The sequence below is a fragment of the Thamnophis sirtalis genome, unplaced genomic scaffold (genome assembly GCF_051295495.1).
Source record: "Thamnophis sirtalis isolate CommonGarterSnake01/CBP01778 unplaced genomic scaffold, rThaSir2_p1.2 scaffold_1, whole genome shotgun sequence".
In the NCBI taxonomy this organism is placed as follows: Eukaryota; Metazoa; Chordata; class Lepidosauria; order Squamata; family Natricidae; genus Thamnophis; species Thamnophis sirtalis.
Genome location: NW_028261381.1, coordinates 23,084,426 through 23,102,902, shown reverse-complemented (window position 1 = coordinate 23,102,902; position 18,477 = coordinate 23,084,426). Strand labels below are relative to the sequence as shown.

Here is an 18,477-nt window from a genome sequence, read left to right as displayed (position 1 = left end):
GTATTATCACAAGCTAGAATCATTGCGTTTATCATTGCATTTATCTATGTGATTTCTTTGCTTGAACGTACTTCAGCATAAAAGCTATTTTGTGAGCAAACCTCCGTCTTCCTCAAATGGCTGTCTTGTCAACATTTTATTGGTAGCCAGGAGCACATTTGAAAATATTGTATCTAATCCTACATCTACACGTCTTCATTATTTATTACCTAATTATTTTTTAGATTTATATCCTAGCATTCCTCTAGGAAATTTATGGCCTATATGGGAATTCCCTTCTGCTATAATTAGATGGCTGCTCAGCGATAGAAGACGCTGAGTTTCTCAGCTGGAAAGCTGACAGTCTGTGTTTGAGCATCTCATGATAGGGTGAGCTCCTGTTCCTGCCCCAATTCCTGCCCACCTATCAGGTCAAAAGATTGCAAATGCAAGTAGATTAATAGGTACCACTTCGGTGGGAAGGTAACAGCATTCCATGGGCCTTTGGCGTATAGTCATGCTGGCCACATGACAACGGAAAATATCTTCAAACAACGCTGGCTCCCTTGGCCAAGAAACAGAGATGAGCATTGTGACCTAGAGTCGGACACGCCTGGACAGGGGAAACCTTTATCTTTACTATATATGGTGATGCCTCAGGAGGAACCCAGGTTTCTGTGGTTAAAGATAGATTTGAATCTAGTTCAGGACATTTATCATCCTGATCTCCATTCCAACTTTTGATTAATATTTTATATTTGGACAGTCTTGGAAGTATGCTCAGAAACTTCAGTTAAACCAGGATGCATCAGGAAAAGTTCCAGAGAGCACATGTCCTCCATTTTAAACAACTTAATGTAGTGTGTTTCTTTAAACTTGTATAGGATTTCAAACTAGGCAATATTAAAAAAAAAATCTCATTCTCCCATATAAATCTTTCCAAACTTTGAGATCTTCTCCCAAATTGCTCTTTCAGTAGAGATTCCACCACTACTGGAAACAACTATTTAGTAGCTGCTTTTCCCAAATGCAAGGAATGTTGTGTACTTTCCAAATAATAATAATAGCTATCATTGTGTCAGCAAATATAAACATGTTTATTTTAGCAGGGTTTTGATAAGGAAGCTCTAAACCGGTTTGTCTCTCAAGGTAAGTTTTCAATGAATTGTTAGATGTTTTTTGTTTCCCTGTCTTAGCATTTGTTTTTAAGCCATCAGCTCTTTTTTTTTTTGTATATTTGTTTTTAAAGATGCTTTAATTGCTTTAATTAGACAAATGTTAGTCTGTATAATCTGTAGGTTTAATATATGTTCTTACTAGCTACCTTGAGCACAACTATTGATACAGATAATGATTCAGAGGTTTTGTGTTAATTATAGAATTATGTCATTTTGTATTCACATCTGGTGTTTTTGTTGAATTTTGAACAGGCAGAAATACTCAGCGTGTTGAGCCACAAAAATATCATTCAGTTTTATGGTGCCGTTATTGAACCCCCAAACTATGGCATAGTTACAGGTAAACTACAGATCTTCCTACTTTTATGATATGTGGGTGATGTTTCTGAAGCACAGGATTTTTTCAGTAAATGGCTATATACTTGTGTTGTTTTTTTTTTAAAAAAAACCTTCCTTTCTTTTCAAGTGGAATGATAAGTTAATGTAATTTGGAAAAAAAGAATTCCTTTAATTCTGCAAATATTATTTAATTGTAAGGTCTGGAGTGTTTTCTGTGAATCCAAAATGGGCACATTGCAGGAATGGTATTTGCTTTAGTTAAATGGTATAGGCATTTTTGCAAATGGATAGAGAACAACATGTACATTATGCCTATGTAGTCTTCTGTCAAGATGGGAGAAAATAAGAGCGATATAAGAAACAGCAATTTTGCCATTATATTCTATTGACAGAAAGACAACTTAGGGGCAAATTGTACAGGATAGTCTTCAATTGGCTGTGAGACACACTTACAGAGCCAAGATAGATCTGCTATAACCTTGCCTCTTTTGCAGGGGGTGGGGCAGTAGTGGGTTGCAGGCGGTATGCCCTGGTACACGCGTACCGGAGCCTGCCCGGAGCACTGGATACCGTTCCAGTACGTGTGTACGCGTGTACCAGGAGTCCTTCGGGAGTGGGCGGCATACAAGACCAATAAACTGAACTGAAACTGAAACTGGTGCTCCGGAGGGCCCACCCACCCGCCCAAGCTCCTTACTGGTCTTTTAAGTCTTCGGCACTTCTGCACACATGCATGGCGTGTACAGCTCCTGCACAGTGCTCCGCTGAGCAGCTGGAGCCTTACAGAGGCTCGGGGAGGTGCTAAGACGTGCTACACACCGCCATGTGGATGTCGCCGGGCCCGTTCCAACTGTACCAATTGGAATGGGATCCGGAACCCACCACTGGGGTGGGGTATGTCTCTGTAAAAATCTTGAGCCAATATTACAAGAATCTAGGCCTATTAGAAATATGGCCAAGTGAGCTATATGACCTGAAAACATACTTCAATCTTATTTCTTCTGTCAACAGACTAGACTTACAAATTGACCTGAGCCTGGCAGGATCTATCATCTTTCCCATTCTGGGAACCAGGCATGAAATCCTCTTACCTTTGCTACCAGTTCAGAACCGGGAGCATGTCTGTGCGCTCGCTTCACTCATGGTACTTCTGCGCATGCACAGATCGTCTGTGATGACATCTGGGCAGGTGGGCGGAGCCTCACACCACCACCACTACCTTTGGGTTTGGGAACCACTAAAAAACGGAGCTCTCCCAACTTCCATATACTTTAGCCTTTATGAAGCAGCTGGAAACTCTGTTTTTGATTAAGCAGAAATGCTGTCAGGGGGCAAAAATATTTAAGTCTTCTTTTTCTTCTTTTGGCATGCATCCTCCCATTCCTGATTCTTCTAGTCTTCTCTGATTAGAAAGTACCATTGATTGGTATTGCTTGGACACAACAATGCAACATATACCGTATATTCTATATAAGATTCTGTTTCAGATCATGTGTTGCTTCTATGTATTGAGATATTAATATGAATATATTTCACGTATTTAAATGTGCTTATTGTTGTATTCTAAATGCTAGAATAGAATTTCTATTTCCAAGTGAGCTAGGTAGCATAACAGCTGGCTAAGGCACCAGGCACCAGGCACCAGTGGCTAAGGCACCAGGCTAGAAACCAGGAGAGTGGGAGTTCTAGTCCTGCCTTTGAGACAGTGGTGGGTTCCAGCTCCCGTTGCAACCAGTACACTGCAACGGGTATGGGTGTCCACCATGTACATGCGCACGCATGCGTACCCACCATCCGCAACACTCCAGCTGCTCTGTGGAGCATCGCACAGGCGTTGTACGCCTGTGCACATGCGCAAATGCCCCGGTCGGCTCAAATAGAGGTAAGGAGAGTGGGTGGGTGGGTGGGCCTCCGGAGCACTGTACTGGAACGGTACTTGGTGCTCCCAGCAGGCACCGGTACACCCATACTGGAGCGTGCCAGTCATGTCCTATCACTGCTTTGACATCAGGTTAGCTTAGGGACCTTGTCTTTCTCAGACCTGGGGAAAAGGTTATGGTAAACCACTTTTGAAAATTTTGCTAAGGCAGTTGCCAAGAGTCAAGTTTGACTTGAAGGCTGTCTATCTATCTTGAAGAAACATAGTATTTCCAGGCCTCCCTCTTATTTGACAACCTGAAGGATTTGCAAAGGTCAGTAAATTTAAAGCAGATGCAAATTTCTTCTAGCTAAGCTTCCCCACCTCCCCCAGGCCAAATGGATGAGTTTTGGATAAAGTGTAAATGGAAGTACACTTTCATAAAATGAAGTTAACAGTAGTTAATATGGGTTAATGTTCAGGGATGTGCTTCATGCCCTCCTTTTGTTACACTGAAAAGATTTTGCCTTGTGTTTGTTCATTTCAATACATTTTAGTTGTAATAGATTTAACTACCGTGTTTTCCCCAAAATAAGATAGATCCCCGAAATAAGCACTTCGCTTTATTTTCAGGGAGGTCTTATTATTTTTGAGGTGCAGGAGGTGACGAGCGTAGTCACCTCATGGTTGATGCTGTGTTGCAATATTTTCAGGGATGGCTTATTTTCAGGGGAGGGCTTAATTTACACATGTGCTCAAAAGCCTGGTTGGGCTTATTATCCAGGGAGGTCTTATTTTGAGGGAAATCGGGTAATATATAGGTTAGAGTTTAGAGTTTTATTGGTTTTGTAAGCCGCCCACTCCCGAAGGACTCCGGGTGGCTCACAATAAACAGGGGAGGGAATAAATAAGACAATACAAACAATTTTAAAATCCACAACAGTCACAATTAAGACTGGGCTTGGTGCTTTAACAGCCCCCACCCTGCCGGAATAGCCAGGACTTAGTAGCTTTACGGAAGGCCGGGAGGGTAGTAAGGGTCCGGATCTCCACGGGGAGCTCGTTCCAGAGGGCCGGAGCAGCAACAGAGAAGGTCCTCCCCCGAGGGGTCGCCAGCCGACATTGGCTGGCAGATGGAATCCGGAGAAGGCCAAGCCTGTGAGATCGAATCGGTCTTTGGGAGGTAATTGGCAGGAGGTGGTCTCTCAGGTACCCAGGTCCGATGCCATGCAGGGCTTTAATGCAAGATATTTTTGCTAATATCATTTTGTTCTACTAAATGCTCCCCCCCTCCCCATGCTACAATTTTAGACTTGTTGCTTCTATGGAAAAAAATATTGTTTGTATTTTTAATGTTTTATTTTATTTGTGCCCTACCTTTATTATTTTTATAAATAACTCCTTCCTCCTCCTATTTTCCCCACAACAGCAACCCTGTGTGGTGGGTTGGGCTGAGAGAGAGCCTGGCCCAAAGTCACTCAGCTGGCTTTCACGCTTGAACTCACAGTCTCCCCTTTTCTAGCCCCGTGCCTTAACCACTAGACCAAACTGATACATGCAATCAAATGAGGATGACGTAATCTCTGGTTGTTGTTCCCAGAGTTATCCAGAATAGTGTCTATGTGTACAATTAATGATTCATGCCACCCTTATTTTAATAACATGCAGGGTAAAACTATAGGCTGCATAATTATGATTTAGATTAGTTTCATCAAATTTATTTATGAATTTCTTTACATTTAATGGGATTGGTGTTATTTTCATGGTACACACAATCTGACCCCAGAATGTCAAGACTGATTATTTGCATTTTGTAACTCATGAGAAATATGTGTCTTTATATCCATTTCGTAATGTAAGGGAAAGATTATGCAGTCTCTTAATTTTTGCTGGCTAGTTCTTTTCCTGTTTAATCAGGTATTTGTATCGATATGCTTATTTAATATATATTTAAATGTTATTTCATTTATGTGTTATTTAAATATATTATTTTGAAATTCTTCATATCAATCCCATCAGGATAAAAAAGTCTTATTAATCTTTTGTATTTTTTATTCTCATATTTATTATCTCTGTATTAAAATAATTTTCCTAATATTTGAGAACCAGTATGATGTAATAGTTAAGGTGCTGGACTAGAAGTGGATAGATTCAGGTTTCTAGATTTCCTTTAGACACTGAAGCCAGCTGGATGACTTTGAGTCTGTCATTTTCTCTAAAGTTAGACTGCAAAGAAAACAACAACAATCCCGAAGGTGTCAGTAGCAAATCTCTTCTACAAGGTGACGAATGAAAGTGACACACCAAGAGTCAATGCTAACTCAGAAATACAGTACAAAACAATCCTCACAAACTTTCGTTCATCAATCATATTGTACCTTCTTAAAGTTAATGTGTTTGGATGATACATTGTTCAGACTAATTGTTATTGCAACTTGATATTGTAGGTAATATCAAATTTGCTAATTTTTAAAAATCAAAGATGGCTAATTATTGTGTGTCAATTTATGTGTCAATTTAAGAATATTTTTGCTCTTTTGTAACAGAATATGCTTCTGCTGGGTCATTGTATGACTATATTAATAGCAACAGAAGTGAAGAAATGGACATGGATCATATAATGACCTGGGCAATGGATATAGCTAAAGGTAAGTGAGATTTACTGACAGAACAAAGACAATAATTCATAAAGGAATAGAACTCTTGTTAGTTCCATTTCCTATTCAGTCCATATCTATTCTTAATCATTATTCTGAATTACTCATAGTGCCTAAAGATAGTTTCTTAATTATCTGTCCTATGAAATCTTCCAAAACCTATTTGACTTACTAAATAGTTATCATGAGCTTTCCAAAGGTGCTTTCTTTCAAAAGGCAACTGGACTTTCTTGTTTTGCTTGAAGATGTTTCACTTCAGTTCAGTGAACAGGAAGAAGCTTCTTGGATGAGAAGCGAAATGTCTTCAAGCTAAGCAAGAAAGTCAAGTTGCCTTTTGAAAGAAAGCACCTTTGGGACAACCATGACCTGGATGACTGAGAATCAGAGGTGGGTTGCTCCCAGTTTGGCCCGGATTGGGCAAACCGGTAGTAGCAGCAGCAGGAGACTCTGCCCGGACACTTCTGCACATGCGCAGAATCGTTGCACGTGCACACGCACAAGTGCGCGTGGGAACGCGCCCGAATCCTGTAGTAAAACAATTGGCAACCCACCACTGCTGAGAAAACACCATGAGCTTTCTTCACGAATATACCGGTAACTTTAGAAAGAATTTGGGAATACTTGGCATCTGTATTAGTTTATTTTGTGAGAATAGGAAGCAGTAGGAGCAGGGGGCAATTAAAGTAGGAGGATCTTTGTTATTTCTGTTTAGAATAGATTGAACATTCCAGTGACTGTATATTTCATGAACTAATAATATACCTAGAATTGTAAATATAAGATTATTCTGTTTAATAGTAATTGCCTTATTTAAAGAATAAATAAATAAACATGAAATTTCACATCTCTGTTGTTTTAAAAACCAGTGTCAAAATTATGACAGATAGAAAGTATATGAAATGTATGCAGGTGTTTTTTTCTCCTTTGTTTTGGTGTAAGAATTGACCATACAAGGCATATCCACATAGAAAAGAATTTCTTAACATTTTGATACTGGAAGTTACTTAGCATTTAGATGGGGATGATATCACGCAAAGGAAATTAGGTTTTCCCCCCTCCACACATATTTTTATAGCTGCTATTTCCCTGAAGCTGCCTTTTTAATCCATGTTTGTATTTATGTACCTGTATGTTTTTCCGTGGTCATGGCATTCTTGTGTTCAGTGATCTCTTAACAATAACCTTCCTCACTGTCATGCTTTCTAGGTGGGTTGAGATTACCATTCCAGGAATGTCCATGTCAGCATAGAGAAACCGCAAAGGAACTTGAGTATGCACACAGACTTGCTTAAGAAAGTCTAGAAATGCTGTGCATGAAAAAAATTATATATTGAGATTGGGGATTTCAACTAAAAATAATTTGTATCTATACCGGCGAAAATCTATTTCAAGTAGACACTATTTTTTTTTTTATGAGTTTATGGAAACGTAAAGCAACACTTGGACTCATGAGTCCAAAGGACTCAATTTTTAGAAGCTTTTGGTCTTAGTGGAGTATTTCAATTATGTATACGTATCTTAAGAAATTCCTCATATGTATAAGGCAAGTGAATATTTTCATCCCGCTACAGACACAAATACTTATACTGATGAACAATGTTGTATATCAAGAAGCTTGATCATACTTCAGTCAAAACATATGAAATACAAACAACTCATTTTAAAGTATTCTATATTTAGATTCAGATTAGTCATTAGGTTTTAATTCCATGAGTGATACAAATGGCTAGAGGACAGGTGTTAAGCTTAAGGAAAGACTAAATGAAGAAGACACAAGAGTTAGAAATTAACAATGTATAGGTAGAGATGAACAAACATGTATAAATGGAAAGAAGCATTGTAAATTAAGGACTGTATATAATAGTATCATATGTATAGACAAAGAGAAACTAAATAAGGGGGGAGAAATACATTTATAATGGATGTATACTGAGGTGGAAATATTATACAGAAGGAAATTGCAAAAAAAAATAATGGTTTTAATTCCAGATACATTACTTTAACAATTTTCTCCCAATTTTTTAAAAAAATGATCAATTTTTCCTATGTCATGTTTTGCCTGTGTGTTTAAAACCTCTGTGTTTTTTTCATGCACACAAAAAAGTAAATACTTTTCGAGTGATCAAATTTTTATAGTTTGTATTGAATTTACATTATAAGTTAGTTATACTTTGTGCGTGTAGATGATATTGATAATGAGGATGGTGATTTATTTGATTTGGACACCACCCATCTCAGTTCAGCTATGTGTGGCGAACAGAATAAAGACAAATAACAATATAGAATTCCAATTAAAAAATGAACAAGATGGTAATTGCAGCCAACAGCAACATGCATACACCTTACAAGTGGTTCCAATTGCTCTAGTTAAAACCTGGGAGACTAGCCAGATCCTTAAGATCCTCCAGAATGCCATCAGAGGGGGAGACAATCATATCTCTTGGGGTACTCATTCTAGAGGGCAGAAGAATATTTCTCAAAGGCAGGTTGTTCTCAGTATAGAGGAATATGTATTTATTTATCTATTTGTTTATCAAATTTATTTGCCACCCATCTCATGGTTCAGGCACAATAGTCATTGTATGAAGATGTATGATGGCCACCAGCTCATTGAAAACTCCATTGTCTCTCTTCTCTGCCCCTTCTCTCTTACACACACACCATGATATACCTAGGAAGTTTAACATTACTAATAATGTACATTCAGATACAGAAACTGCATCACACAATGGGAAGTCAACCTGGTGATACCGTGTTTTCCTTTTTGACCCCTGAAATAAGCAGTTGGCCTTATTTTCAGGGAGGTCTTATTATTTTTGAGGTGCAGGAGGCGGTGAGCGTGGTCACCTCATGGCTGCTGCTTTGTTGCAATATCTTGGGGGACAGTTTATTTTAGCGCATGCGCTCAAAAGTCCGATTGGGCTTATTATCCGGGGAGGTCTTATTTTCAGGGAAACAGTGTATATGCAATAAGAACCACATTTGAGCACTTCAACAGCCTGCTCATTGACAAAACAGTATTGAATAAGCCTATGCTTATACCCACAGATGTCAACTAATGTTTGCTAGTCCCGATGTAGCAAAATAACTTTATAAACTTTTAAATTTTTTTTCCTATTTTTAGGAATGCATTATTTGCACATGGAGGCTCCAGTCAAAGTAATCCATAGAGATCTGAAGTCCCGGAATGGTAATTCAGCATAAATTTACAATTTTGTTTATTTTGGCATTACGGTAGCTGCTGTTTCATATGAGTATGCGTTGAATATTGCTGATTGAGAGTTGAATCCGATATTTTCCTTTTGGCATTCTCGTTTTTTTTTTTTTTAAATTTAAAATCTCCTACTCATTTGAGGTTTTGCATGCAGGATGATATTTCAATTGCTTGATTACTTCTGATTAAGTTCAGCAATTCCTCATATAACCTTGTGATTAAAGATGGGACTAGAAAGCTCAGGTAAAAATAATACCTTTCTTCATTTCCCTTTCCCTATTAGAAAAATAAAAACAAATTGAAATGTTTTCTAGTGGTTTTACTATTAAACCTCTAAAATGTTAAAATGTTTAATAGTGAAAGAAATTGGCCCAAATTTAGAAGTGTACAGAATAAAAAAATAACTTAAGTAGTGAAAGAATTTCAGTGTCTGTTTGATATGGTGGTGGTAAGGTTAGGGTTAGGTGCTAGTATACAATTTGGAATGTTTCTTCTCTTTTCAGGGTCATGTTTGACCTGCCAGCTTAATCTAAGTAGGATGTACTGTTCCTTAGCCATTGGCAATTTTTAGTTCCATTTTCAGGAAACATTTGAAATGTTTTAAAGCAATATTTAATGAAATTCAAAATTATTGCTTGGATACATATACTTCTATTGAGAAATCAGGAAATCTATTGCTATCGCTATCGCTACCTCTATATCTATCGATCAATCAACTGACTGACTGGCTGATCGACTGACCTACCGTGTTTGACCCCCGAAATAAGTGCTTGGCCTTATTTTCAGGGAGGTCTTATTATTTTTGAGGTGTGGGAGGCGGTGAGTGTGATCACTTCATGACTGCAATATTTGTTGCAATATTTTTGGGGAGGGCTTATTTTAGCACATGCTAAAATAAACAGGGTATATCTATCTATCTATCTATCTATCTATCTATCTATCTATCTATCTATCTATCTATCCATGCGCACGCGCGCACACACACACACACCGTATCATCTTAATACTGGCTAAATGTGCTAAAAATAACTATTGCTTACATTTCAGTTTCCCCCAAACCCTTTATTTTCATATTTTTTATTTATTATATTTATATGCCTCCATTCTCACTGATAAGGGAACTTCCTTTGGTTTTTTTTTATTCCTTTTGTTTCAGAAGATTGGGAAAATTTACAATTGTCTCTGATATTTTTTGTTGCCTATTTTAAAGATATATGTGACTGCATTATAAAGTATGACTTTAGTTTTAAATTATTTTCCAGTAATTGTTAATAATACATTTTTCGGCCCCATTGCCATAACTCATTAACTTGACATTATTGGTGATTTATCTGCCATGATTCTGCATAGAGAGAATCAAGTCAATAATAAAGCCAACTAGTTTTTGATTCATGTAAGCCAGAGGATTTAAGTGGTCTTGCCAGTATATACATACTTATAATATATGGAGTGATTTTTTTCTAAAGAAATGTCTATGGTTTCTTCATAGTATTAATATATTTTTCTCCTTTAAATTTTTTTTCAGTTGTTATAGCTGGTGATGGAGTATTGAAGGTAGGAATATTTCAGTCTTTTTATAAAAAAAATTGTTGTGCTATTGTGTTTTTTTTTTTTTTTTAAATCCTCTATATTTTTTTTCCAGATTTGTGATTTTGGGGCTTCAAGATTTCATTCCCATACAACACACATGTCCCTGGTTGGTACTTTTCCTTGGATGGCTCCAGAAGTAATACAGAGTCTCCCAATATCAGAAACATGTGATACATATTCATATGGTGTGGTGAGTAAACATATTTCTGCCTATGCTTCTGAATGCATTATATAAGACAACTGGATATAATTCATGTTCATGGTCCATACACAAGTGAAGGCACAAAAACCAAGTTCTACTTCTGAGGTACTCATTGGGTCTTATATAGCCAAGGTGGCGCAGTGGTTAAATGCAGCACTGCAGGCTACTGCTAGATCAGCAGGTCAGCGGTTCAAATCTCACCGGCTCAGGGTTGACTCAGCCTTCCATCCTTCCGAGGTGGGTAAAATGAGGACCCAGATTGTTGGGGGCAATATGCTGACTCTCTGTAAACTGCTTAGAGAGGCCTGAAAGGCCTATGAAGCGGTATATAAGTCTACTACTGCTATTGCTATATCAATTTGTACAATTTGTAGCACAGAAAAAGCTATAGCCATATCCGTGCCAAAACGCTTATCGTCAGCAAACATCTGGAGAACATCTGTTACTTCCAAGATCCACAGAAGTCATGCCTTGTTTCTTTAAAAACATTTTTGCACTTGCTCACGAAGTTTATATTAATTAGTTAGTTAATTAATTAAAAGTCAGTGTTAAAAGCAGTTAAGAAGAGGTTTTCTGATTTGAAGGAGAACTACGGTAATGATGGCCTACTTACAGTCAGTCAAACCTGTCAATAGCCATTCAGAAGAAAACTAAAGGAAGTTTGATGAGGTTAAATGCCAGACAAGCATATCTAGAATTGCAGCTCAAGTTTTTGGGAAAAAGTTAAGTTCAGATATTGGCTTATGGCAGTGGTGGGTTTCAAAAATTGTTCGAACCTACTCTGTGGGTGTGGCCTCTTTTGTGGGAGTGGCTTGCTGCCCATGTGACCGGATGGGAGTGGCTTGCCGCCCATGTGACCGGATATGAAGATGCCGACGACACTTGTCAGAACCATCTTAAATTACCTCACACACAGCACTGGCATGCATAAGAATATGATGTAAACTTGTTTTTTTAAAGACATCTTTGGTTTGCGTTAAAACAACTTCAACACACGGAATGTTCTGATTGCACCACAAACGCAGTAGTCATTCTTACCTTTCTCAGAGGTACTGAGTTTTATAAATATGAGCATGATAGTGTAGAATAATCATATCCAAGGACCAGTGGTGGGTTTCAAAAATTTTTGGAACCTCTTCTGTAGGTGTGGCCTGCTTTCCGGGTCCACTGGTGGAACCTCTTCTAACCGGTTCGGTAGATTTGACGAACCGGCTTGTACCGAATAGGTGCGAACTGGTAGGAACCCACCTCTGGCTTATGGATAAAATAGTGATCACTGGTTAAAGCAGGCATGGCCAACCTTTACCCTTGCCTGGTCTGCAATGAGTGAAGAGGAATTTTCTTGGTCCATATGTAAAACGTATAGTATAGCTAAAGTATACCTATGTATAAATAATGTTAAAAGTTTACAATCTTGTGGGTGTCATTACTAGCTGTCCAGGGCCACATGTATTGCAGGTATATCAGACACCCCAGGATTAAAATAAAGGAGTTGAATAACAGTTATACGTTTCAGGCACATACACACAGTTTCAAAGCCTGCAATATCCCCTCCACTCCATCCCAGCTTGGTGTTCTGCATCTTAAATAATGGAAAAAGCTTGAAACATTTAGGGAGAGAATGAAATTTGGAAATAATTGCAGTTTTGAATGTTTATAGATAAATAACAATCTAATTAAGTTGTTCCCTTGCTACCGTCAATGGGACAGAAATGAGCGAATTCCCAGTCCTTTGTGCGATCTCAAAATCTGTTTCTTCTAAAGCACAATTTTTAGAAGGGGAGGGTAGATTCAGAAGGAATTTAGGAGGAGAAAGCCCTGTCAGACGTGTGTTTTTACTTCTGCACATTTTAAATTCTACTCTTGAAATCTGTTCAAGTAAAGTTAAGCACATTAGTATTGATTCTCCTCACTGTTGATTTTTTATCGAGATTTTTTTTTCCCTGTAGGCTTTCAACTTCTAATCAAGCAGACTAACAGTGTTCTCCAAAGATAATGAATCCATGAAAAATGTGGCACTTTTTGATTTAAAACAATCTCATCCGTAAATAAAAGTTTTGAATGGTCAAGTAACACAATCTAGAGCGCTAACAAATGGCTTTTGTGCTTGCACAGACATCTGCTTTTCATCATTTGAAACACAGCTGAAATTGTGATAACAAAGAGTAGAATCCTTTTCAAATGTAAACCACTAAGATGTTGAGAAATACTGTTCTATTGGCAGAATCTGTAGCATTTCTTTTATTTATTATTTTCTCTGCCAGAATGGATTGTATTCATTAAACTATTACATTGCTTACAATGTACAATGAAGCATTTTTCCACTTCAGTATGATGTCCACCTAAAAGTCCAGGTTTTCTTGGTCAGGTTGAACTTGTCCTTTGTTAAGAAGTCACAAAAACATGAGGAAAGGCGATTGTTGTACCCATTTATAATTTTCTGACCTTTACAAATTATTTCATGAAGCTGGAATAGAGAGTCTCAGGTTCCATATCCTTTTATTTGGAAGTAAGCCACAGTCTCCTGAAATAAATCAAGTTTTAAAAAGTAAACAGGCTTTTAGTCAGAATCTTCTGTTATATGAAAATGACCCAAAACTGAATTCAGATTTAAGATTTATAATCTATCTAATTATAAATATCTGTTGCCTCCTAAAATGTTTAATATAATCTAACTTACTGTTTTATTGCCCTAGACATGGAACTTTATAGTAGGAGGAAGTTAACATAGTCTTTTACCTGACCTGAGAGTTATACAGCTCAAATGTAAGCCCAGTAAAATTTCCACCAACACATATATCTGTTCCAAGGTCCATTGGAGTTGGGCAACCAATAAATTTAAATAAATAAATACAATGTGTATAGCATATATTTACTATAGCAGGCTTCAAGTTTTGAAATAACAACCACCTGAAAATATATCATGACACTGAGTAATAATATACATATGTCACCTTGGGTATGATGCAAATTTCTTTAACGTGGTGCCCTTTTTTAAAACGGAAGTGTTAGGTTTGTTGTTTAGTTGTGCAAAATGTCTATATTTCTTAATGAATTATAGTTAGCAGCCGTGATTGAGAGTGACAGTAAAGTTTGGGATATTCCAGCTATGCTGGCCAAAATATTCTTGTGAACCATATAGATATTTTTTAAAATGACTTAACTGTGGCTGAATTTGAAGCAAGTTCATAACTAATATCTATAGTTTTCTTTATTCGATCTGTCATAGCTGTCCCTTTCAGAAATCATTTAATCATCCTACTGCAATTGCATTCCCATTTATTATTTATGTAATTGTAAAACTGCTCCCTCCTTCCCATAACAGAAAAATAGGTAGCCGTGAGTTAGCTGTATAAAATCAAGTTGGGATATATATCTAAACCTAAAAAATAAATAATAGTTACAACATGTAAACCCACTTGGTTAATCTGGACATTTTTCTATATGTGTGACAGAAGAAAAAGGATAAAGCTAAGATGATGAAAAGAAAGGTTCTTCCTGGGCTTGGCCAGATAATCACAACACAGAAGAATTTTTCTGTTTCCTTTTACTTCAGACAACAATTCTTTAAAACAGGATACAGTAGTCCCTGTCTCCATTGTTATGTCCTCAGCATAACTTTTTTTTAAGTAATAAATTTTTATAGTTTTATGACTTAATCAGGTCTATTTAATCCCTAAGGTGCTGTGGTACCTCCTGCAACTGAAAGCCTGCCTCAACATCAAGGATTCCCCCCCCCCCACTACACAGTGGTGGGTTCCCACTGGTTTGGATCAGTTCAGCCGAACCTGTCGTGGTTTGGTGGCCTGGGTTGCTGGAACCACAACCAGTTCTCCGGTCTCTTCTCCCATCACCAGCATGTTTCTATACATGCGCAAAACGCCCTCTCTCAGAGAACCGGTAGTAAAACGGTTAGGAACCCACCACTGCTCATATAAATGGGCAACATCTGGCAATAAGTTATTAATTACCTTTTTAAAAAAGTAGTCGACCCAACTAATCCCAAATGTGAACCACAAGTTAAGAATTTTAAATACTTAATGGAGAATATTGATCTCTGGAATTCTTAGCCAGATCGTTACTTTGTTAGAAAATATCAATAGGATCAATATCAAATAGAAAATATATTTACTTCAGCTAAATAAAGTGTTTTCCAACACAGATCAACAGAAATATGCCTTGGGAAGTCAAGAGAGGCAGTTACTTTTGTAAATATAATTGCTTGCCTGGAAAAAAGAGATTATTGCTCTTTTTGACATAACCAATTATATTATCCTTTGATATAATGGTGGAATATCATCCAAATAAAATTAGTTGAGATCATATTGTACTGTAAAGTAAATTTATATGTCTGTTATTTGGCTAAGTATGCAATATAATTAAGAATAAAATATTTGTAGAAAGTTGGTATTAACAATAAAATAGTTGAAAGATAGAAGCTATTTTGTTGCTTACATATCTGTTTGCTATAATAACTATTTTTTAAATTTTAGACTTAACTTTAGAAAGAACAAACCCAAAGACTCTAGTTTAAAGTACAAGTCAGAGTACGTTCCTGAAACGTTTTCTAGTATTTGTAGTTGAAAACAAGAACTCTATTTCTTGACTATCTCAACCATCGAACAGTGGAGGTACAAAACAATATTCACAAAATCCAGTCCCCGGCTCTCTATCAGTATTTGTTAAATAAGGGTTCATTATTAAAAATAAGAAATATTCAATGTCGAATTTGTGTAATTCTCTTAAGTACAAACATATATCCAAGTTTTAGCTAATGAGCTTTGATTGCCTAGTAATTGGATACAGATCACAGTGCACCAAGGTTTAATAATATATTTAAAATACAAAATACAGCAATAAAATCATTTTTCTTTTTTTCCCCATTCCAGGTTCTCTGGGAGATGCTAACAAGGGAAGTCCCCTTTAAAGGCTTGGAAGGATTACAAGTAGCTTGGCTTGTAGTGGAAAAAAACGAGGTAAGACTACGTTTCTACATTCAGGTACATAGATCAGAAAACAGTGTTGGGTTTTGCAAAAGACTTTTTCATCTTCCTCAAATTGAAAGTAAGTTCACGCGTATGGAAAGATTAGCAGTAGGAGCTAACACAAAGGGTCAAAGTGATGTTATTCCTCATGAATGGACCCTTTACATCTAATTGTTGCAGCTTCACGTCGTGATGCTGTAGATCAAAAATTATACAAGTACTGTACTAGCTTCTCAGTCTCAATTGTAAAACCTGGGGGTTTGTTCTTAGGGATGAAAGAAGCCATTGCGTCCAAGGTAGGAGAACAGTTTAACTCCATCTCCTGCATTTAGGACATCTTTATACTGGCCGGGAGTTGATCTATCTGTAAGAGACCTTCAGCTACTTCAACTTAACTCTCCCAGCAGGAGTCACTATAATACAAGAAACTGCCACTTAGATGAGGATTTCAAAAATAAAAGAAGATAAAAATAGTTTAAAAAGAAGAAAATTACAGTTTTGCCACCCACGTTCCTCAGTCCATTGAAGATGAGCTTCTCAGTGGAACTGGTAAGGCTATGCCATAGTTGCAAGCCTCCTCCATGCCGTGTCTTTCCACTTCAAAAGGACTTCAGTGGCGTAAACACCCTTTGTACGTGTCCCCAGTGTTGCTTTTCTTCCGGCTACAAATTGGAGCTTTTAGATAGTTGAACATGGGAGTGCATATTTGAACACATGGTCTCTTTAGTATCAAAGACAGGAAGTGTCGTTTTAAAGAAGAAATAGCATGGTGGCTTTATTGCATGCAGACAACATTTACGATTCCTCCTCTGTCTAAGTTGGCTGGAAGGTTGGGTACCATTATAAAATAACTTAGGCAATTTTGTAGTATGACTTCTTGGTTTCTTTGTTTTTATTGCTGGCTCCCCTAATATATTGTAAAAGTCTTTACATACAATAGATTTAATTCTCATGTTTAAAAAAACAGGAAGGAATTAATGTAAAACATGACGTTCTCACTTTTAAATATTCTTTCTGAAGTATAGAAGGCCTGTGATATCTGTGAATCAATGTGGAATAACCAATTTAGTTTGGATGTTCTGTCACTCGCTCTAAATTTGTATCTGTTAATCTTGAAATAATAAGATGTAGCCAGTATCGTTCTTATTTTTTAAGCATGAGGAAAGTTTTATTTGATTTCATCAAAATAGCCTCATCCCAGCCAATAGACAAGCATTAAGCAAGAAACTTCCCCATCTAGATCAACGCTCTGATCTTATAGTTGGATACAAGATTTTGGTATGTAACAAATATATAAATACTAGGTCAATTCTGCCACTTCACGTTAGTTTCCTTAAACTGGGTACAATCCAACCCAAATTAAACATATTAGTTGGTCATCAATACTTCGAAAAAGTCAAAAATATTAAGAGGAATAGCAGTGGCTACAACTGAAGTGCTTATAGGTTCAGTAGAATAACACAGTAAATATAGAAATAGTATCATAGCAAAAAGTTATTATACTGTGTATGCTTTTTAAAAAATTGATTTCATTTTTTTGTGCTGCAAAAAACATGAAATATCTACAGTATATATTCTTTGTGACATTAAAATAAGCCCTAATAAAATGGTTCAATGTCTGAGGCACTAGCCTCCCAGTGAATTGTCACTCTGCAAAGTATGTCTTCAATTCTAAGTAAGTTAGTCATGCTTTAGTTCCATTGAAATCAATGGCACTAAATTCACTATAATTAACTTGATTTTAATGGGCCTAAAACATGACTTATGATATGACATATTGACTCCACCACCTCATAATTAATTGCATTGAATTTACACTGTAAAGAAAAACAGTGACTCTCCTATTTAGTCCTTGGGAGAATTCTATTCTTTGGAAACTTAGAGCAGATGTAACCTATAAGACACTTAAAGACAATGAAAGTCCACCCTTATTCCAAAAAAGTGCATAAAAACCTGAAAGATACGAAGGGCTGTCTATAGAGACTTCTATTCTGTCAAAGACTTATTTAGAGTCTAGATGAAATTCATAGTTAGAGATTTGAACAAAGAGTTTTGGTTCAGTATATGTCCATTTAAATTATACTAGCTTTTAAATCAGAGATCATTAAGTCTGCAGGTGCTACTCATATATAAGTCATATGGTATAGTACTGGGTAAGAGTTATTCCTGAGTAGAGAATTACATCTCCTATACCATGCCCATATCTTTTATTATTGTTTCCTTGATAATCTCAGGTTCTTTATTAGAGATATACATTCTGTCAAAGGAGATTTTATTTAATATCAAATAAAATTAATATCACATTATTAAGACATGCCACTTTTATTAGACTATGACTGTCTTGAGGGTCTACCCGATGAATAACATTCTATTCCAGCAAGTTATATGTAAGTAATGAGTTTAATAACTCATTTTCCATCTCTGGAACTATGAGGTTGAGAGACAAATGCCATGGCTAGGTGTATTTTTAGTGAA

At 36.8% G+C, this 18,477-nt stretch overlaps 1 protein-coding gene across 1 annotated transcript in view; it reads left to right on the top strand.

Moving 5' to 3' along the window:
• Nucleotides 1–18,477, top strand: part of MAP3K20 (mitogen-activated protein kinase kinase kinase 20) — a 116,965-nt gene that overhangs the window by 36,387 nt on the left and 62,101 nt on the right. Inside the window, exons 3-8 of the mRNA XM_087709009.1 lie at nucleotides 1,410–1,497; nucleotides 5,901–6,002; nucleotides 9,136–9,201; nucleotides 10,751–10,779; nucleotides 10,868–11,005; nucleotides 15,907–15,993. Of these exons, the coding sequence (XP_087565135.1) occupies nucleotides 1,410–1,497; nucleotides 5,901–6,002; nucleotides 9,136–9,201; nucleotides 10,751–10,779; nucleotides 10,868–11,005; nucleotides 15,907–15,993 (510 nt within the window). The remainder of the gene's footprint in view (nucleotides 1–1,409; nucleotides 1,498–5,900; nucleotides 6,003–9,135; nucleotides 9,202–10,750; nucleotides 10,780–10,867; nucleotides 11,006–15,906; nucleotides 15,994–18,477) is intronic.